Source organism: Spermophilus citellus (genome assembly GCF_964194105.1).
Source record: "Spermophilus citellus genome assembly, chromosome: 3".
Lineage (NCBI taxonomy): Eukaryota > Metazoa > Chordata > Mammalia > Rodentia > Sciuridae > Spermophilus > Spermophilus citellus.
Genome location: NC_138184.1, coordinates 188,178,876 through 188,201,803, shown reverse-complemented (window position 1 = coordinate 188,201,803; position 22,928 = coordinate 188,178,876). Strand labels below are relative to the sequence as shown.

General features: G+C 36.9%; 1 protein-coding gene across 3 annotated transcripts in view; it reads left to right on the top strand.

The window, feature by feature from the left end:
- MET (MET proto-oncogene, receptor tyrosine kinase) overlaps nt 1-22,928 on the top strand; it is a 117,220-nt gene that overhangs the window by 51,093 nt on the left and 43,199 nt on the right. For all 3 annotated transcript variants that reach the window (XM_081288265.1, XM_081288263.1, XM_081288264.1), the window contains 8 exons: nt 2,714-2,905; nt 13,005-13,139; nt 13,905-14,072; nt 18,927-19,087; nt 20,722-20,824; nt 20,935-21,071; nt 21,768-21,929; nt 22,694-22,793. In XM_081288265.1, the coding sequence (XP_081144391.1) occupies nt 2,714-2,905; nt 13,005-13,139; nt 13,905-14,072; nt 18,927-19,087; nt 20,722-20,824; nt 20,935-21,071; nt 21,768-21,929; nt 22,694-22,793 (1,158 nt within the window). The remainder of the gene's footprint in view (nt 1-2,713; nt 2,906-13,004; nt 13,140-13,904; nt 14,073-18,926; nt 19,088-20,721; nt 20,825-20,934; nt 21,072-21,767; nt 21,930-22,693; nt 22,794-22,928) is intronic.

The following is a 22,928-nucleotide window of genomic DNA, read 5'->3' as shown; positions in this document are numbered from 1 at the left end:
TTCCAAGAGACAGTAGGTTTAACATCTCTAAGACTCTATTTAATAATTTATTACCATTTAAAATGAAGAAATAATTGTTGGTACATGAAATAGAGCTTTTTAGGTAGCTTTTAACCATAAAAATCAATAGATGTAGGAACTTTCCATTTCATGTGACAAATGGTTGACCTTAAGGAGTAAGGTCATCATATAGAAGAATAAATATTTTTTTGTTCTTAAACACATTGACTGAAATATGCTATGATAATTTTCTGGTTGTTATCAAACAACATTCATTTTCCTGGATTGGTAGCTACATACAGTGATGTGTAAAAATGAACTTTCTATTTGTTCTAAGGTCCTCCTTTTCCTTAATACATATTCCTCTCATCATCATCTGCCCCAGGTTTACTAATTCCTAGCCATCTCATCAAGATAGTCAGGAGCCTTGTACTCTTTATTTGTCCTTCATAAACTTTTAACTACCAGAAAAAAAAATGACTTAAATAATACTGGTTCATGTTTCCACACTCATCCCCGTCTACCTATAATTGATTCACTTATTTGTTGATTCATTCAATTGATATTTACTAGCTGCCTATTATATGTGGTGTTTAGTTACTGCCAACAGTACAGTGGTGAAAATGCAGTCCCTAACTGCAGAGAACTATCACAGGAGAAGGCTCACATTATCTTACAATTGCATAAGCAAATGTGAAATTGCAGCTATAGCTATCTTACAGCTATGCTGTGCTGTCTATGATGCTTAGGCAAAAGGTATTGTGAGAGTCTAATAATAGGAGCATTGGACCTTGATATTGGCATCAGGGCAGGCATCCTGAGGGAATGGTGATAAGCTAAGGTCTGAAGGAGGTATATAGGAGTTCACAAGGTGAATGGAGGTGGAGGCAGAAATCCAGGCAGAGGAAACAGCCTACCTAGGCCAAAGTGTTTAATGGGAGGACACCTGGAGAAAGGAAGGAAGGACCCCTCCCTGGTGCACAGAGAACACAGACCTGGAGAAGCTTGGTAGTGGCCAGAGGATGCCACCCACATCCAAAATGTCAAAAATGTTTTCTTCTATCCTAAAAGCAATGGGAAAGCATTAAGTGTTTTAGATAGAGAGTAACATAGTTAGATTCACATTCTTACAAGAATCCTGTTAGAGTGTTGAAAAGAGATCACCTGATGAGGGTGATGGTGGATTTGGTGGGTCTAGTTAGCAACCCACTAGTTGTGGTCCCAGAAAAGGGTGGGTGACCAGGATGAAGATGGTGGTGATGGAGAGAGAAAAGCCCAGGGAGGTCCAGGAGATATTTAGAAGTGATGGGAACTGAAGATGGTCTGTATATGGGGGGTTAAAAAAGAAAAAAAAAAAAACAGTAGGAATCAGGGATGGCACTTGGGTTTCCAACTCATGTGCCTTGAAGGATATATGTAATATATCACTGGGGTGTGTAATATATAATCAGGCAAGCAGAGTATTAGTTATTTTGAGACTGAAATCTCTTGATACATGAGAGTGGAGACACAAAAGCATGTGTCCATGAATAATAGACATGTGTCTGCATAATAGACATCACAGTAATTGCCAGGATTTACTATGAAAAGTGGAGAAACAGCCCTTTGGAGCCTTGAGAAATCCTGACATTGATAGCCAGGTGCAGATGGTCCAGCAAAGGAGAATTACTACAGTGCCTAGGGCTGAGACTTGGTGGTGATTCAGTGGTAACTCACGTGCTTAGTATGCACAAGGTCCTGATTCAATCCCCAGCACCATTAAATTTAAAAAAAAAAAAAAAAAAACAGACTGAAGCAGAAGGAAGGATCTTCTCAGTATATAATTGTCACATACTACTAAACAACAGTTTTTAAAAAATCCTTCCCCTTGAGGTTGAACCTAAAAGATAGTTACTAGACAGTAGTTGTCTTGGTAAGCTACTTACTGATACATTTAATGCACAGCTCTTTTGTTTTCTCAACTTTTGCCCAGTGGTGACTCATCCAAGATCCTATATGCTGAGTTCTGTTGTAAGAGATTTATATAAATTAGTTCATTTAGTCTTTGCAACAGTTCTGTAAGCTAGGTACTATTTCTGTAATACTGTATGTTTACACACATGGGGAAAGAAACAGATGATGTGAATTTCTGAACACAGAGAGATTGTAGGTATTATATAAAGCACATAAGCATTTGAGACCAGGATTTGTTGCAAGCACCTGGGTCCATGTACTGCTACCTACCCATGAATTATCTACTAACCGCCACTGCCCACCACCTCTGCACAAAATGCACAGAGGCACACATTTTAAAATGTAATATCATAGTATGATTCTACGATCAATTGTTATTCCAGTTGCAATTCATCTCATAGGACTTGCCTGCTAGAAGCATTAACTTTATGGCAAAGGCTGAGACATTTAAAGTTTTGTTTTTCTTTTAATAGCGTCTGCTAAGTTCCTTCTTTACATATGCACATATCCAACCACTGTGCAAACTGTGAAGGTAAGGTTTGCCTCCAGTTTTCAAGTCTGTATATACACAAACCATGCCTAGTAAAATTGGAGCTATATTGGTCAGTAGAAATATTTATGCCAGTGTGGGGCCATTTTTCTACTTACACTGTTATCTTTGCCATTTCCTTCCAAGCTATGAAAAGACACACTGAGAAGTTTCTTACCAGCTTGTTCTCATCTGCACTCTCATTAATTCAATAACCATATTTTATTTCAGATGCTTCTGAGAAATTCATCGGGCTGTGAAGTGCGCAGTGATGAATATCGAACTGAGTTTACCACACCTTTGCCGCGCATTGACTTATTCATGGGCCAGTTCAACCAAGTGCTCTTAACATCTATATCTACCTTCATTAAAGGAAACCTCACCATTGCTAATCTTGGGACGTCAGAGGGTCGCTTCATGCAGGTAAGGGCTTTCAGAGGGTCTCTTTTATTTGATATTATGCAATTAGTTTGTTTTGGTTTTTGCAATAAGGTATTTGCAAATACTGTGAAGTGCAATTCACAGCAGAAGCTCAGGACACAGGCCAAAAGCCAAACAAAGAAGTCTGGTCCACTTTTTATGAAGTGTATGGCCTAGTTTTGTTAAGTTTTTGAAGCTTTCACTTTGAACACGGTTGCTTTAATTTTCATGTCTGGAATGGTTTGGTGGGTTTTTTTTTTCCATTCATAACTTCTATCACATGATTGGAAAGTAAAAATGAAACAATTAAAGCACTTCCAGGAGATGTTTTCCTATTCCAACGGAAGCAGTGGATCAAAGGAGAGCTATTGTGTGAACCATGTGTCTCCATGAGAAGAAACATTCACATCATTGAGAAGTGTTGGCAGGAGTCGGGAAGACACACTGTCATCAAAATCCCATTGTAATTGAGGCACTCCTGATTCTGCAAAATGATGGGATCAGACACAAAGAAGTTAAAATACTTTTTTTTTTAATGCATTTTATTAAATGCTTTTAAGGATGAGCAACAGTATTTCCATACAATAAAAGTCTGCATTTCAGGCTTGATTGAAGTCACTGTGTTTCCTAGCTACAAGAATCATAGCACTCTCCAGACATTAAAATGCTCTAGTGTTGGATTTATTTTATCACTTTAATAGTTATTGGCACTTTCAATATGAATTCATGAATGCAGAATGACAATGACATCTATGGAAATATTGAAGTTCTACAAACACTAGCAATTTCTTGTGAAGGAAGATGCTCACTTCACAATTGTCTGATATAGTTAACATCCTGATCAAACAAAAGACTTCTAGTAGTCAATTGAGGACGATGAGTTCTTCCTAAGACTTGCTCATCTGTACATCCAGTGTCTGTGCTCCTTTGTAAAATTTACTTTTAAAAATTACTACAGTCTTTATAACAATCTAGATATTGGTCATTGCCACATTTTAGAGTCATACAGCATGTAAATAAAACTTTCCTAGCTCAAAACTAACTATATAAAACTAAGTATATAGAACCTGTGCTCTAAATGTTTCCACACCATCTCCCCTCCTGAGCTTCACATTCCTCCCTCTCCTCCCTCTATCCCATTCCATTGTGTTTATTTAACCACCTCACCCATCTTGGCCATTTAATTCTATCCTTAACTTCTCAAAATCTGAAGGAAGGAAGCCCAGGCCTTCCACATGGACAGACATGGCCTCTAACACATTTAAATACGGTTGTATCTATTATCCTTGTAACATGGGTATTATTATTTTTTATTTATATGTGTTTTTAGTTTATGTTGATGGTAGTTTTAAAAATTCCAAAGAATTTGAAGATGCAGGATAAAACCTAGCATCTGTTGAATTCCTTATGTGTTCATAATTTTCCTTTGTCTCCCTTTATCTTAATTTCTGTTTTTCTTTTTTTTTTTCTCTAAATTGTTCATTATCTCACCAATCCAGGTTCATATTAATAAGTTTTCTGTAACCGTTTTAGGTCTTTTTTTAACATCAAAAGCATCCTGATCTGTTTCCAGATGCTAAAATTCTAATAAAATCCCATTTTAAATAGGTTGCTTTAATGACAGAGTCCACACAATCCAAGGAATGTGTCTTGTGTCCGTCTCATTATAACAGAAATGCTATGACAAATGATTTCTCCTTATATAAAAGAAACTTCTTATGCCATTAACTGCATCTCATACAGAAGGTGGAAATAATAGATTTTTATTTTATGAAAAGTACTGAAGTCACTGATTTTTTTGTAAACAGGTGACTTTTAATCATCAACTGTGTGTGGAGACCTCACCTACTTTTCTTTACTAGGCAAATGAGGGACGAAAAGGAAACAGTGACACAGAACCTGCCCTTAAAAAACTCAAGTTTTAGTAAATGAGATAAAAACATTTTCTGTTAACAATAGTATTCACAGACAAAGGGCTGTTGGTACCCACAGAAGATTTATTTTTCTGACACTTGAAATTTTATATAAATAAACTGAAAGCACTTGAAGAATCATTCAACATTACTGAAATGCAGTTTGTTTACAGCAAATAATAGTGGGGGGATGGGTTAAGGGTGGGAGTTGGGTTAAGGAGGAAGATCAGTGACCTTCCTTCCAGCCTGATCTTTCAGAGCAGTGACTGCCCACCAAGTTCTGTAAATGTTTTGACTGGGCTAAAGGCTAAACCTGTGGCCCGCCTAAGTTCTACAAGTCAACTTTTAATAAATACTATGGAGTTTCTGTTACAAAATAGAATGAACATTTTCTCTCCCTCTCTGAAGACAGCTGCCACACATGAAAAGGAACAGAAAAATGATTTTACTTCCTTCCTACCCTGAAACCTAATGGCAAAGTTGCTTTGCAATTTTTTTTTTCTCCCAAGAGTTTGCAGCTGTTTCTGCCCTTCCTATTGTGCTTGTGTTCAGCTCAGGCTGGGAACACAAGCTACAGCCCCAGCTGTTGGGTGCAAAGTGAATCAGGTATTTCACAGTGGTTATTTGATTAGAAAGAATTATATTGTTTAGCTAACAATAGTATATGCATGGCAGAGAAGATGTTTCTGACATGTTCCTGACATTTCATCATGTGTAACTTATATAGGTACAGTTACGTCTAAATATTCTGTTGTCTACATGTGCAGTCTCTATATCTGTGGAGCCATGTCAGTATAAATTTCAAAAACAGTTTTTATTTATATGATCACTCTCTTGGGATGCCTTGACGTAATATAATATGATAAGCAATGTTTGAGATGGTCTAAGTAAACAGTGAGAATAGGCCTTACAAATTGGGAGGAGGGAGTACAGAAAAGAGTAAGACTGAGCAACCTTAGCAAATGTACATGGCTACGTGGGAGAGGGAAGCAGGATTTTCATGAAGATCACAGGATTAATCATAGGGTTTGCCCATGTCTCCCCTTCTGAGCTCCTCGTCTAATCTACATCCAAAACAATGCTTGCTTGATTTTTTTAACAGCACTTGTATAAGGCCTTTAATCTCTAAATGCAAAGCATTGCTATTAAAATATTTGTGTGTGATTGTCAGACCAGGGAGAGTGAGTGGATCAGAGGGAATGGGAGTGGAAAGGCCCTTCCAAGACTTGTTTCAAGTTCAGCTCTACAAACATTCATGGGGCACTGCAGGCTGCTAACTGTGGCCACTGCCTGGCACGGTCACGGCTGCCATTAGGCTCTTTGGTACTATCCTCCTTTTCCTCTCTCCCGAATTCTGTTACTGTTGTTGCTGTTACTATTCATCATCCTCTTTTTCTTCTGCTCTTAACTGGGCTAGTTGGGTTTCAAGCAAGAAACTTAAAGAGGTAAGGATGGCTCAAAAAGATACCCTTTGGTCCTGATCATCTATTATGACCATTACTTAAATAATTATGCTAGTAATCAGTGAACCTGCAAATAATTACTCACTTCCAGGAAGCAGAATCAATTCATCTATTGGCCTCTTTACATTCCTTTAGTTTCTGGGCCACCATCATACTGTGTCAGTTCTTTGCATTGGAAGCCTGTGCCAGTTATTACGTTTGGAATGACTGCTATTTCAGAATTTGTAGACACAGATCATCAATTCACCAATGTTGTGAACATCAGGCAGAGACACAGCTGAATGAAGCTTACACTCAAACACCATTTCTCTATAAGGATTGTTAATTTACCCATCTCTTTTACAAAATGCTCAGATAAAAATATCATCTGCCTTTTTTAAAATTTGTACATCATTGACTTAATTATATCCCTAAGGAACATTATTAGTATTGGGCTATTTCTCATTATGCTCATGAATTCTAAAATTTCTTTTGTGCAAAAAAAGAGCTCATAAATAATAATTTCAGGATTATGTCCATAAATAAAAATCAAGTCCAGTTCATGTATAGTCTCCTCAAATGAATTAATGTATGCTCTTGAAGGACATGTATGTTATACTCTATCACACACATAGAAATTTAAAACATCACAAATATTTGCAACCTTAGGAAAATGCAAGGCTTTTGTTTGTTTTGGTTTGGGGTGGCAAGGAGTAACTGGAATTTCTTGTATAGTTACCTTTCGGATAGAACAGAGACATTGTAAGACATGAAATATGTTTATCAGTTGTTTTTGAACTTTAGTCAGTTCAAAATTCAGAGGTAGATATACTCTGGATAATAGCTAATTCTACAATCAACACATATGGGATATTGACTTGAAATTATTCATTATTTTTGAATTTTTACAAACTCCCTAACTTATTTGGTTTTTTAACAAAGTCAATCTAATACTGACTCATTTTTTTCATAGATTAAAAATTACATTTTTATTTATAATAAACATATGGCTGTTTCCTTTCTAAAACTCCAATACATTTGTAAATCTCACAGTTGCTATGGGTTTACTAAAATGTAATCATTTTATATTAACGAGGATTGGTACTGACTCATTTTGACTCACTTTTGACTCATTTCAAAAATTGAAGCAGATACACATTAGTATTGTAATAGTGAGGAAAATTGCTTTGCCCATTGGATATACTAGTCTATTTACCAAAAGGAGCAAAAAATGGGGTAAAAGTTCATTTAATTCAATTTTTACCACCTGGTGGTACTCTCTCTTACCATTTTTAGTTCTCTATTTTCAATACCAGTTTGCAATTTCTACTTCTTATTTTTCATTTTTTTTCCTGTTTCACAAAACTAGATACGAGCCTTGATTGAAACAAATTGCTCTAAGCCTCATGTTCTGATTTCTTTCTAAATAAAAACCAATCCTTATCATATACCAAAGAAAATAGTAAACTTTAAACAGACAAGAAGCATGAGGCATTGCAAGCCATACTTCTGAAGGTTTTCTAAACTCTGAAACATTTCTAAACCCATGCCTTCATTAAGGCCTCTATGGGCTTCTGATTTCAATCTGTTCATGTCTGAAGGCAATAGATACACCTTAAGGACCTACTCTGTGCCAGAGTCTGGTCTATACTGGCAGCTAGACAGAAGCAGATACTTCCTGAATCTACTGGGTCATGTGACCGCATGGTGTCTGCATCTTCACTCATATTTTATTCTCTTTGAAACTCAAATTCTGATCATTTGCATCACCTTTCATGAAGAACGGAGTTTTGCTTATTCCTTAACACATATCCTCTCTTCTTTTTAACTTTTCATTCAGAAATCAATCTAGATGGTATAAAAGCTCCTTTTCAGTTTTATTTACCTTGAAATGGAACTGTTTTTATTTCTTATATAAAAAAAGATTTACTTAATTCATCAGAAGATTTCTTGAAGTTTCTTGGTCACATTTTAAATCTACATTTCCATATGACTGAACCACGTACCATGAGGTCTACCATGTTTTCTTGATCCCACGATGACTATGTGAAGAAGAACTGCATTATGTTTTTTATAAAAGTCTGCCATCCAGTTCAGATGTATCAAGGACCACTGAGTATGTTGGACAAACATAACTATAAAGTTATAACATAACTATAAAGTTAAAACATAACTATAAAGTTATATTATCCCAGACCAGTGTCTTCTTCAAGAAGTATGATGCAGATGAAAATTCCAATAGTTACTCAAGTCTCTCCAAGAATACTAAAGGATACAAAACATGCGTAGTCCACAGCAACTCTATAAAACCTCTGTCTGATTGTTCTCTGGAAGTTTTCAGGGGCTCCTCCCTCTCCTTCAGGAGGTCACTCTCATCCACTCTGTCCCATCCCATCTACCCTGCCACCTGCACTCCCTCTGCTCTCCAAAACTGGGAAAGCCAAAGTACTCATTCTAGAAAGGAGATTGTGAACCTCCAAAGGTAAACCTTCCTCTTGCTTAACTTAAGGAAACACTTAGCAGATGTACACAAACCAAAACCACAATAAAGTACCACTTCACACTCTCTAGGACAGCTCTAATCAAGAAAATGGAAAATAACAAGTGTTGTTGAGGGTGTGAAGAAATGAGAAATTGCTGGTGGGGATGTAGATGGTGCAGCCACTATGGGAAATAGTTTGCAGTACCTTAAAAGGTCAAGCAAAGCCTTTACCTTAAGGCTTAATAACTCTACTCCTAGATGCATATACCCAAGAGAGATGAAAATACATGTTCACACAAAAAGTTATACATGAATGTTCATAGCAGCAGTAGTCACAACAGCCAGAAAGTGGAAACAACCCAAATGTCTATTACGTAATGAATAAATTAATATAATGTGGTCCATCCATAGAATTAAATGTTATTTGACAATAAAAAGCAGAATGAATGAACCTTGAAAATATGCTAAGTGGAAGATAACAGACAAAAAGGACCACATATTGTAGGATTTCACTTATGTGAAATATCTAGAATAAGAAAATTACATATGATAATAGAAAGTAGATAAGTGATGTCAGGGTCCAGAGGGTCTGGAGATTGGGAAATGATAGCTAAGTGGTCTAGGATTTCTTTTGGGGGTACTAAAAGTGATCTAGAGTTGGTTGAAGTGATGTTTGAACAAATCTGTGAATACACTAAAAACCATTGAACTGTCTAAAAGAAAGAAAGACTTTTGAGGGAGTAGACAACCACATACAAATATGATAAATTATGTTCTTCATTCTTAAAGAAAATTAAACAGAATTTAAACTGTTTAATTAAAAATAGAACTCTCTGTATATGGTAAGAAGATCTGTCTGGCCTTCATGTATTTGTAGAATATCACACAAAATCATTTGGTACAGGTTTACAAATGTGGAGGGCTAGGCCCAGCAGTTTCATTTATCTGTCCTTTTATTTCTTCCCCATGTCCTCTCACAAATAACTTATTGGGAAAGGTTATGTGAGATCAAAAACCACAACAATGGAGTAAATTCAGATTCTTTCTTTGCCCTGCCCTCCCCCCAAATATATTAGTCCTGTATGTTCAAGAACATTAAGGAAAAAGGTTTTGTTATCTAAATACTAAAGATTAGTCATGGACACAGTAGAATAATTGCCAGTCTTCTATTTCATAGTAATTGTTCTGAGATTGCCAAGTGATTTATCATAAGAATTAAATTGATATGCCAAATTCTGTTCTGTCCCTAGAAATATCTCCATGACAACAAAAAGGAACTCCTGAATCTTGCAAGCATTGCTTCAGGGATGTTTTGAGAATTGACGTGGTTACTCAATTATTTAGAATTCTGGCAATAACAGAAAGTGAGGAATTAATGATAGAAAAAGCATTCTTGGCATTTCATGGCAGTAGATGTGCCCATGGAGAGAGAGCTAATGATCAACTAGAAGCTATTCGCATATGTGAAACTACCTCTGCGCTACATTCCAGAGGGTCATCCCACTTTTCCACTTGACTTTCTGCCTTCTCTTGTTTGTCCCATTTGTCTATACCAAGTCATGATTAAAAGCAGAGCTTTGATAGCTGAGCTAGTAATATTTCCTCTGTACTATCAAAAACTATGCAGATGCAGAGGCTTTATCCTTCAGCGCACGAAACTTCTGCAACCTAGATTACTAAAACAAGGAATAACTGGCAAGGCAAATATATTGTGAAAGCTGTTTTAGTGCTTCAACTCACCAGGGCTCTTGGGAGCTCGGAGTTGAAGCTTTTTATTGGTATTTACTCTGGTGCGCCAAGAGCCTCGCAGTTTAGTTAAGAACAGGTCAAGCACACAGATTCAGGCATTAGATAAAGCTCCTTGGAAATTTGATTCTTGTCCTTTCTAGCTGAAATTCTTTTGTATTTTCTATAAGGCAAATAATAGTACCTACTTTGCAGATTAATTGTGAGGAGCCAATGAGATCTCTATTTTAAAGCACTTAGCATAGGGCCTGGCTGGGTTACCTGTTATGACAGTGACATATATATGGTGCTCTCCAGACAAAAATTCTTGACAGGAGGAAAACAAATCAATCAAAGTCCAGAGGTGCAAAGAGCTTTTTTATGAACAGAAAGAGAGAAGGTTAATCCTTTCTGGGAAATGAATATATGGGTGGCCTTCAGATTTGATAAAATCAAAGATGATGACCTAGTCATTATGAGGGGATTTCTTAATATAGATACAGAAAATGATTTTAAAGAGAATAAGAAGGTTAAATATGGAGTTAACATAAGGCCCTACAATCCCACTCCTAACACATCATGGGACTGTGACAGCACATCATTTCCAAGGGCTCTGGTAGGGGATCGGTATGTAGCAGGTCTGAATAGCATGGAAGGAACCAGGAGCAGACACAGAATGCAGATCTCCATGGTAAGTTTCCTGCTGATGAACACTCTTTAGTGTAGTGGAAAGCACAGAATGACAAGGGGACTAGAGTCCGAGAATTAAGACAGATTGGTGTTTTGTGTTGCTTTTCTCTTATGCATGAGAAAAGGAGATATTTTTCCCCCTTTATGGTTTGAAGAGATTGGCGACAACCAAAGAAATATGGAGCAGGAGATGAAGAGAGTAGAAAAAAAAATGAGAAGTGGTGAGCACCAAAAGGAAGTTGAGATTGCAAAATGGATAACTGAAATCTAGATAGTTGAGGATAGAGGCCTGGGAAGTCTGCTTGTAGCCATCCCTGGAGGGAGGGAGAACTGGTAATTGAACTTTGTTTCACTCTGCCTGAAAAGGTCACAAATACCTATTGGGCCCTAACAGTAGGAAATAACAGTAGTTTCCATCCTTTTCCAACCTGACCAAGTGACCTTTGAGCCATCATTTAACTTCTGTGCAAACATAGCCACCCTGCTTTAATGGAGATGTTTTGAAAGTGTTGAGTGTTTGAGGTAAAACAACGTTAGAGCAAAAATGTCACGTTCAACTCTGGAGCTCTGCGTGAGCTTGGGGAGTTTCTCTCAACAGTCCACTATGTGGGAACAAAATTAGGTACTTAGTAAATCTTCCTAATTGTTTCAGGCTACTTGGTTCCTTTATTGTGCTAAATTAAAGAAAAAAAAAACCTTACTACTGTTCCCCAGAACATTTATGTGTCGCACGTGTTTGTTAGAATACAAAACAATTAATTACTCCTCTAATTTTCATTCCTATTTTCTGAATGAGAAAGCTGTGGTAGAAAGAGAGTTTCTTTAATCTAATCTCACAGATGCCCATGTTTGTCCTATGATTTCATACACATGGCAAGCAAATGCACTTTTGATGCAATGTAAAAGATTATTAGAGATGTCAGGCAATTTCACAGAGCAGATTTCAAGCCCAAAGCTGTGCTGGGCCTCCTACACTCTCATGTATATGCAAACGGATGGCCTACTTAAGAGTGACAGTCTCTCTCAGAACTCCTAAACCCTCCTAAAAATCTCTGTTCATTCAAGATGATCATTCTGATGCTATTGTAGTTGTTGATCACAGTCTGAACTTCATTATTGCTGGGTTTTAGCTTCAGAGCAAGTGGAAATTATGTAGCTGGAAAACATTAATACCTTAAAGCAAGAATGACACCAATCAACAAACCTCATCTCCCAGGCATTGTTAAAACAATAGGCCTTATTATAAAGCTGGGACAAGAAGTAGAACTTTATTAATAATGCACATAATAACATATCGGGACTATGGTATATAAAAAAAATACATTTCAAAGAAGCATGGGGACCTATTTTAACCTCAGAAGATCTTTAAATATGACTTAAAAGTAGCAAAGCTGGAACTAGCTCCAGGTTTCCAGACTCCTGTCCACTACTCTTACCATTACGTCAAGGGAAACTGCCCCATGGGAAGGATCAAGAGTATAGATTAAAAAATATCCAGGATCCTTATAGTATGAGTGGTGTCTTCTTTCTTGGAAGAGTTTTGGCTCCTCCAGTTCCCAGTACAATTGTAAGGACTTGTCTGCAGGTGCTGGCTGATTGATTGGAAGATCTTCTTCCCTGGAAACCATTAAAAGATCATAGGCAAACGTGTGTCCTGGGGGTTCAGATAAATTGGCATCAAGGCAGGAGATTAGAACATGTCATATTGATTTACAGCAAGATGAACTGTTAGGTCTTTAGTTCAGATACCCTTGTGCTCTCCTAATCTGTTATTACAATCATCATCTATGTTTTCCACTTACATTTTAAATAGCTTGTTGGAATAGGGTGTTTCCTTTTTCTTTCCTCAGGTTGTTGTTTCTCGAACAGTATCATCCACCCCTCATGTGAATTTTCGCCTGGATTCCCACCCTGTGTCCCCAGAAGTGATTGTGGAGCACCCATTAAACCAAAATGGCTACACCCTGGTTATCACTGGGAAAAAGGTGAGCCCTATTCCCATAGGGAGTTTCCATGGATAGGGTTCTTCCTGAATGGATACTTCTAGCCAACAGCATTCAATTTTTATAGTTTCTCTCTTCATCTTAGATTCCTATCTCCTCCATTAAGTTATTTTTGGGGGGGTATTCCAGAGAACTTCTGAAATAAAGTTAATTTCTTATCCAAAGAAGATTAGACCTAAGGGAGGTCTTCTTCATAATAAGTACTTCTCCTTTAGTTTCTCAATGAGAAAAATGAATACAGAATAAGAAATACAGTCCTAAAGGTAGAGCTCCAGTGCAGGCAGATAAATCCTGGAAATGTACATTGGAATCTGACTCCAGCCAGTAATCTCTGTTCTCTGAGAGAAGGATGTGCATCCTGATACCAGAATGATATGTAACCTTACTTGAAGTTCCAAGGGTTCAAGTGTGTCTTCCGGAAGCTTAAATTATAATACTCCCTTGTATATTTTAAAATCATCTCAGACAGGGCCAAATGTCCCTACTATATCAAACCTCTAACATTGCATCACAATGCTTGTGTTCCTCAATATTACATTTTATTACAGAGATGCCAACAGTAGAGGGAAGGAATTTGATTTTTTAAAAATTCTAATCACTTAACCATTATTAGCTGATTTGCATATCAGTGCTTGTTATTCTAGCAGACTCCATAAAATAATGTTTATATGTAGCTTCTGTGTATTCTAATTGTTCTTAAACAACAAAAACACCTCTGGAAGCCCTTTTTATTTCTTTTCTTCACAGATCACCAAGATCCCGTTGAATGGCTTGGGCTGTGGACACTTCCAGTCCTGCAGTCAGTGTCTCTCTGCCCCTCCTTTTGTGCAGTGTGGTTGGTGCCATGATCAATGTGTGCGATCAGACGAATGTCCCAATGGGACTCAGGAGATCTGTCTGCCTACAGTCTATAAGGTAGGAATATCTATCAGCTGTCATGCAGGGGTTTTTTTGTTTGTTTGTTTTTGTTTTTTGTTTTGGTAATTCCAAATCCCACTAATGAAAAAAAAATCCAAAACTTAATTTCCTAATTTATCTGTGACACATCAGCCAAAGCACCATCTCTCTCCTGGTTTTGTCCCCATAGGCAGCAGTGGAGCACCCCCTGTGTCCTGCAGTTGAAGTGCTTGCTTCCCATGCACTAGGTTTTCTCTTTGGACAGCTGCTGTCCCTTACGCTATGTGCACAGCAGAGCAGTAGCTAATGAGCAACATTGTTCCCCATTTCTTCGTGCTGGGACCTGTTTCCTCCTGAGTGGCCCATTCTGATTCCTCATTACCTACTTTATGCCAGGTGCCCAGACATGACCCTCCACCAAAGAGACAGATCTGTTCATACCACAGAACTCCAAGCTGAAGGAACCATGCAACCTGACAATCCCAGACATATTGGGGCAGACAGAACACGCTTCTTCCTGTCCGAGGCATAGATGATAGAGGGTGGCCTTGTGTCAATCACATATGAGGCTAGAAGTGGTTTCTTAGGTTGATATGGGAAGAAAGGAGGGGGTCAACACTCATGGTGACTGGGTGTCTTGTCTCAATATGCCTGAATGAGAAGTAAAGTTTCCACTGATGACTATATTGTTAGCTATACTTCTATAAGCCACTTCATCTTTAATCACTCCAGAAACTTGTACTGAGTACACACCACATGGACAGCTCTCTTCTAGACTCTGGGGGCATACAGTCCAAAATAAATACAAAGGATACTCCTGCTGCTAGAGAACTTAGCTTCTGGTAGTGGACGTCAGTCATGACATTGCAGACACACTCTCTGTTACCTTATTTGCTTAAGCATATATTTGGCACTATGAAAATCTCTAAAAGTTTCTTCATCCAAATACATTTTGCTTGGAAATACTTAACCAATGAGGACTCAGTATGTGTTTTCTCTGCCTGCATGTTGAACAGTTGGACTTTAGTAAATGGTTCTTGTGAAATATTCAAGTTAAAGGTCTCGGTCACCTGGTTCAGGCTCAAGTAAACAAAGTGTGCGAGTCAGAACAAGAATGGCCCCCAAGCACATGGCTGTTTTCATTTAGTTACGGTTTGGGGCAAGATTTGCAGTGGTGACTGGGTTTTAAACCAAATCATTTTCTGTTAGATGTGACACAACTATCAGGCCTTAGCTTGATCATCTGGAAAATAAACTAAAAGAGAATAAGAAAAGAATTTTAATCTATAGTATTTATGTACATTTTCGTTGTTGTTGTCCAGTATACTTATAAAACCCACATGCAATTTTATATTTTTATAAACACACAGTCTTGGCAATTTGAGACACTAGAAATTTGAGCTCTTCGTATTCCATGAAAAAGATACAGTGTGTGTGTTTGTGTATGTGTGTGTGTTGTGTGTGCACACACACTCATGCACAATTAAATTGCAACAATTTCATTTCAAAAATAGCCAAGTTGGGGTTTTAAGTAAAGAAAGCAAGTTGATAACTAGCCCAAATAAAACATTTAATTTTGACCACTGTGCTACCTTTTACCTTTTACTAATCATGAAAGCCATATGGAACTGGTTGAAAACAAAGTAAACATTTTAGAATTTTCTGGAAACAGAGATTGTCTCAAATGTTAGAGTCTCCCTCCTCTCTCACCTTCCCTCACTGCAGCACTCAGCAGTTGTTGATTTTGAAAGGTTGCATTGTATCATGCACAAGTCGATGAGGCGTGGGCTGGGCAGTTAGAAGCAAAGCTGTGCAGCTGAGTCCATAAATCCTTTCGGTTCATAGTTGTTAGGAAGATTTCATGCTGTGCTAGACCGTGACATTTAGCATTCTCACTGCAAAAAAAAAAAAAAAAAAAAAAAAAAAAGACAGATTATTCGTCTTTTTCTTATCTGTCTTAAACTCTACCCGCTCAAGATCCAGATACTGTATAGAGTTTCACTTTCCAATACATGAATGTTAACCTGTTTTTCAAGGTACATGATGTTCAATGGCTGAAAATCTTTGCAGTTCCAGATATGAGAGATTTCAGGATTGTAAGCCCTTTATTTGTTTCAAACATGTCATCTGATCTTGTACTTAAAGAGCAATGAGAAATGCTTCAGAAAAGGAAGAGCACTTTCCCAGTGTATTCTGAATTTGTCAGTATAAAACTGTCACATCTTATAGAACTGAAGTCAATCCCAGTGAGGCAATAAAACTGTTTATTAATTGATCAGAAGATTCAGATAAGAAGCAGCAGCAATATTTTCTGGGGGGTAGAGGAATGTGCAGGCACTAAACTGCTACCAGCATATTTGTGACTATTTTTCTGCTAAAGCAGAAAGGAGGTTTCCTTTGTGAATTTTAATATTCAAGGCTTTTATAAGCTTTCTTAGATTTTATCTTAATGCATTTTAAAAGCATGATCATTTAAAATACTTTTGGAATGGACCCACCAGTGGCACAGTCTCTCACCTATAAGAGGAAGAGAGCTACTTTTGTGGCTCCGTCTCCCCTGTTCAGACAGATAGGCCACCCAGCCTCTGCGGCTTTATGCCGGACACTCATTTCCTGCACAGGGAGTTTCTCTGCACTTCAGGATAGCTGAGTTTGCCAGCCCATTGTTGGGTCTATCCAAGGGTGTGTGGTCCACGGCTGCTTCCTTCCTCTTCCTCTGGAAGAATGAAGGTTACCCCCATAAGCTAAGGGAAAAATGCTCAGCCCAGAATAAAGCCAAACCTAGCTGGCTTTTCAAATTCTGAGGATCTAGCAGCAGGTTGATAATACCCATTTCTACTGCCAGGACACCAAATCAGTGTCTTCTCAAATCATCACCCAGTGCCTTTACCTTTCATACAAGAGATGATGTGTAGCATATGCCTGTAATCCCAGCAACTCTGGAGGCTGAGACAGCAGGAGTGCAAGCTCAAGTTCATTTGCCAGCCTTGGCAACTTAGGAAGACCCTTTTTCAAAATCATATATAAAAAGATCTGGGGATATAAGATGCATCTCAGTGGTAGAATGCCCCTGTACAAAAGAGAAGGGTCGGGGTGGGGGGGGCGGAAAGAATGTGTGTATTAAGTGACAGTCTTCAGTTTTTACTTAGAGATGGGGGGGTGTAGGCAGTGGGATGGGGCTGACATCAGCCTTGGGCAGCTGCTTTGGATGGGGAAGTCTCCTCCTCAGAAATGGGAATAGCAGCTGTGTGATGGCCTTAGGCTGAAGAGAGTCCTGGGAGGGTTGGATGTCCTATTCTCTCCTACTGGATTTCTAACATAATAATAAACAGATTTTTTTTTCCTAACAGTGCTGATTTGCTGGACGTGGATGAGGTAAATTTTTATGAAAGGAACAACTGTGTAATGGATTTGTATGGGTAGAATGGCCATCATAAAAGCATTAAGCTGAGACTTTAAAAGGGTTTGGTAACAAGGGTTAAGTTAAGACTTTGGCTTGCAATTATTTACTTAGGAAGAATGTGAATGTTTGCAAATTTGAATTTTGCTAAAAAGTCCTCTCAGTTGTCAGACTTACACAAAGTGGGCTTTAGCAAACACCTTTGCTGGGTTTTGAGTTGCCTCTATCTTGGTGCTACGGTTTCCCACCATTGTACTTCACAGCACAATTTACAATATGTCCCCCCAAAAGAGCATTTCCTTTCTCAATTGTCACAAAGCTGCCCAAGAAAAGCTTATTTTTAACTTGCAAATGTGTTTTGTTTAACTAGTTTTAACCTAAGAACAGTTGTCTTACAAACTTTAAAAGCACTGAATGCTGTCTTATATAATAGTTGCCAACATTTTAGTTATAAATTAAAATTTCACTTTTAACACACCAAAAATGAGCCTGTATTGATACAGTGAACCTGTTATTTACTGACCATTGAACATGTCATGAGGCAAAAAAAAAAAAATCTTCAAAATAAGATATAAAATAATGCCAATGGAGAGAATTAGAAAAAAATTTACCATATGGATTTTTTTTCTACTTCCAATAGAAATAATATGCTGTATGTACTGAATATCACATAATTTTTAATAGTACATCATGTATTTGCTGTACATCAAATAGTGACCATCTTTGGAAAATAATAAAAAATCTTAAGTCTATTATATAAAGTGTGAATTATTCGGCTTTAAGAAGTAGATTCACTTATTTACTTGTTGGTGCCTGGAACATAGGAGAAATAATGAATGAATGGGTGGCAGATATGAATACCATCAATATGTTGGATATTAGGGTAACTGCCTATTTATCAGCACCATTTTGGGGGTATGTCTCATTGAGCCATCCCCAAAGTCCTCCGCAGCCAAGGAGAAATTCATACTGTAAAAAAAAATGCTGGGTACCAAGAGAAGTGTTTTTACAGTATGAATTTCTCCTTGTCTGGGGAGCCTCTTGGTACACAGAGAAAGGCATACATTGGATCTTGGCTTACAGGGCCTGTCAAGGAGGTTGGATCATTTTGATCTGGAGACCATGAAGGAATCAGTTACAAGCAGTGTCTACTGCTGCCCAAAAAAAGCCCAAGAAATGAATTAATTTCAGAGTGGCCCAAAAGACCTCCCCATTCCCACCCGGACTCTCTGCTCTTTGTCCCATCTCTGATTCTCCTGAAAATAGCTTATTTCATAGCATGATCAGGTAGTTTTAATGTTTGTTCCAGATGCTCTGGAATTTGAAACCCTTTCCTTCAGTAAAAATTCAACCTTTACTGGATTGTGGGAGAATGGAAAAATTTCATGCTCTTGAAGGATACATTGTTTTCCACACATGAAAAATAATAATACATTGGATTTTTTTTCTAAAGTTCTACATTATCCTTATAGGTTTTTCCAACTAGTGCACCCCTTGAAGGAGGGACAATGCTGACCATATGTGGCTGGGACTTTGGATTCAAGAAGAACAATAAATTTGATTTAAAAAAAACCAAAGTTCTCCTTGGAAATGAGAGCTGCACCGTGACCTTAAGTGAGAGCACAAAAAATACGTAAGGATCTTAAAATGTCTCGCTGGGTTGGGTTTTGTTTTTGAAAGTATGTTTGTAAAAAGAAAAAAAAAATTGTACAGCTCATTTCTTAAATTAATGAGGGCCTTGGTTGCACGTCCTTAGTAGGTTTGTTTTGTTCTTTCCCTATTTACTTACGGGGATTAGAGAAAGACAAAAATGATATGGTCTACATGAAGTTTTTCAACCATTTATGTAACACATCTTCAGAAATTGTCTGGGTAGATTTGAAAGCATGACAGTCCATCTTTAGAGTCTTCAGATACAGTCTCCAAGACATTTTTTTATTTAAAAAAAATCAGTAAAGTGCTCAAAGTATATATCCTATCTTTTTAATTCATCTGCTAAACCTTAGTAGTGTATTGAAGTCACTCAATCACATATTTAAGTCTCTTTTTGGATGAACTAAAATTTCAGCCACTATTTATCAGCACCATTTTTGAGGTGTGTCTCATTGAGCCATCTCCAAAGTCCTGGGAATGGTGACTTATTTTACACAAAAGAAGTCCCCAGAATTCAAAGAGGTAAAGTGAAACTTAGCAGGGATATTCCAGAGAGTCAGAAATGGGCTTTCAAACACAGCTGTTCAGATCCAAGATCTGTGCTTATTCTACTAAATGCTACATGTACTTTTGTTTAAAAGATTTTTTTTATTGGTGTATTATAATTATACATAATAATGGGCCTTGTTGTTATATATTCATGCATGCACATAACGTAATTTCATCAGTTTCATTCTATAAATTCTGCATTCCATAATGAACAGACAATCTGGAAATTATCAGTTCTGCAGCAACAACAACCAAAGTTTTATTTGTTGAATCTTTATGGCCGAACCTATTCTATCAAGTGATTATTTTATCTAAAAACAGAATTTACTCCAAGGTTATAAAAGATCTAAACTCCTTCATTTTATTGAAACTGAAACATCAATTAATGTCATATGTGCTGGCTCAATGACAAAACAAATTTATTCTAGAAATCTCCTGTGTAAGTTTTCCAAAACTCTTTTAATTACTGCATCATAAATTAGGATTTGTAAAACTGAAACCTAATCATTATCTTCTTTTATAGTTACTTAAGAAAACAAATAATATACAAAATTTTTTCAGAACTATAAGATTATTTATTCAGAAATAATTTTATGGAAAGCTATCACAATTTCACTATTCTTTAAGTAATTTAAATAAACATGTCACAAGTATAGTTACAGAAATGTACCTGATGAAAAACTTTGATGGAGCATTTGGCTTATTTGTAGCTTGCACATTGTTTCATATGATACTGAATACCATTGCTTTATCCTAAGTGTGTCAGACATTATCCCTACAATTTTATAGGTTTAGATTATGATTTACTTTTAAGTTGGGGAGGTCTGCATTGATCAGGTCTAACATTTCCTGTTTTAAATGTGTAAATACTATACTATAGTCAATATAAGTTTAGCATAATAGTACAGAAATCAGATTATACAGTTTTCAGTCCTAATGCTTAATGAAACTGCTTGCTATGCAGAGTGAGTTAGCTCATTGTGGAGTTCATGTCCCATCATAAAAGACAACCTAACCAGAAAATGTCTGTGGATTTCTAACATATTAAACTTTGCTTTTTTTCAGGCTAAAATGCACAGTTGGTCCTGCTATGAATGAAAATTTCAATCTGTCCATAACTATTTCAAACAGTCGGGGCACAGCACAATATAGTACATTTTCTTATGTAGTAAGTCTAAGCATTCTTTTCTCATGAACTGGGATGAGTGATTTTTACTTAATCTATTTATAATTATAAAACTAAAAAGTTACTTTGTTTTGTTTTTGTCTTCTGTTCAGGATCCTATAATAACCAGTATTTCTCCAAGCTATGGTCCCAAGGCTGGAGGCACTTTACTTACTTTAACTGGAAAGTATCTAAACAGTGGGAATTCTAGACACATTTCAATTGGTGGAAAAACATGTACTTTAAAAAGGTGTTGTGAATTTCTTTTTTGTTGCATCTGCCAAGTTAGATTACTATCTTTACTTAACAAATCAAGCCAAGTTTGTGTCTTTTTGTGTGGAGAAAAATCAAGATGTTTATTATTTACTCTCTTGCTAACAAGACTCTCTCCTTCCCAAATCCATCTACTCTTTTGCTGAATTTTCTACCTTTCCCTTTTTATTTATTAATCCCACTTTTGAGTTTTGTCTTCCCATTCATCCTCTTTTTTGTTATATCTCAATATTGAAGCTTTATTATGAGCTTGAGGTTCTGGTAATTGACAACAGATTAAATTGTTCAAGTGAGATTTAAAATTAGAATAAGTCAGTTTGGAGAGAAATGGGGGAGATTGGATTTGGAAGGAGGTTACATTTCTGCTTCTTGGAGTTGAAAGAGATGAGTTCCTTCAAGTGACGAAAGTACTTTAAAGGTTGCTGAAATGCCAAATGTTTTGAAGTAAAGGATGGCCTTTCAACAACAAGGCTAAGTTTGGGCTCTAGTCAAATGTAAACAGCCTACACTAGAAAAGGCTTTTTTTTCTAGATCACTGCAGGAAATTCCCATTTAGGAGCCATTGAGTTATACCCTTTGATTTATGGATCCTTTATAATTCTAAATTATGTGTATCTCTAATAGCTAAGGTTCATTTTCTTATTTTATTTTATTATTTTTTGTTGTCGTTCAGTGTGTCAAATAGTATTCTCGAATGTTATACCCCAGCCCAAACCATTTCAGCTGAGTTTCCGGTGAAATTGAAAATTGACTTAGCCAACCGAGAGACCAGCAGCTTCAGTTACAGGGAAGACCCCATTATCTCTGAAATTCAGCCAACCAAATCCTTTATTAGGTAAGTAAAAATTTCTGACAGTGTAAGAAAGTAATGAACATAGGGATTATTTGGCTGTATAGAAGAGTCAAGAAAAGTTGCAATTTTATCGCTGGCATTTTTCTTTCAAGGCTGACTTTCCGATTCAGTAGAAAAAAAACTACATTTAAGTTTTGAGTATTTTTTACTATATCAATGCTAGTTTATGCCTGGAAGATTTCATCCTATTTTATTACATTTTAAACAAATTACCATAAAAACAGTTTAATGTGACATCATAGTATGTAAGCACGTATATTACACATGCATCAATTCTATACTAATCACAGTGCAAGAAAAAAAATCCTTTTTTCCACTCTTCAGTGTATTTTTTGTGAGTCCTGCTTTGCACAGCTTTTCCCCATACCAGGCTCCCTTTGAATCAGTATCTCACTGGACTCTGTTCAAATTGCCCTATTTCCACTATTTCTATCAGTTTAGCAATGATAGTTACATATGTTTTTCTTTGTATTTTTTTCAAAGAAAAAAAATTTCTGTTGTGTATTTTGTAAATAAAAATCCAATTTTCAGCATTTTTTGGCTTATGAAATATGAACTTGAACTCATATTTTCAAGTTAAATAAGTTATTTCCAAAAAAGAGTTACACATCCCCCAAACTTCCATTTGATTTTGGCGGTTCCTCTGACATGTAATCACAGCTTTTGATAAAAATTGAACCTCTCTCTTAAAATGCTTGGTGGAAAGAACCTCTCAATATTACCATTTTTCTATTTTATTTTGCCAGTGGTGGGAGCACAATAATAGGAGTTGGAAAAAATCTGAATTCAGTTAGCGTCCCAAGACTGGTAATAAATGTGCATGAAGCAGGAAGGAACTATACAGTGGTAAGTCCTTGGAATGATGGTTCCACTCAGAATTTTGCATCTCAACTCTACCACCTGGCTTTCAGGACAGGTGGGACGTTTCAGTTTTGCCTTTAGTTTTTGCTAGTTACCTTCTTACAGCATAGATTAAATTGT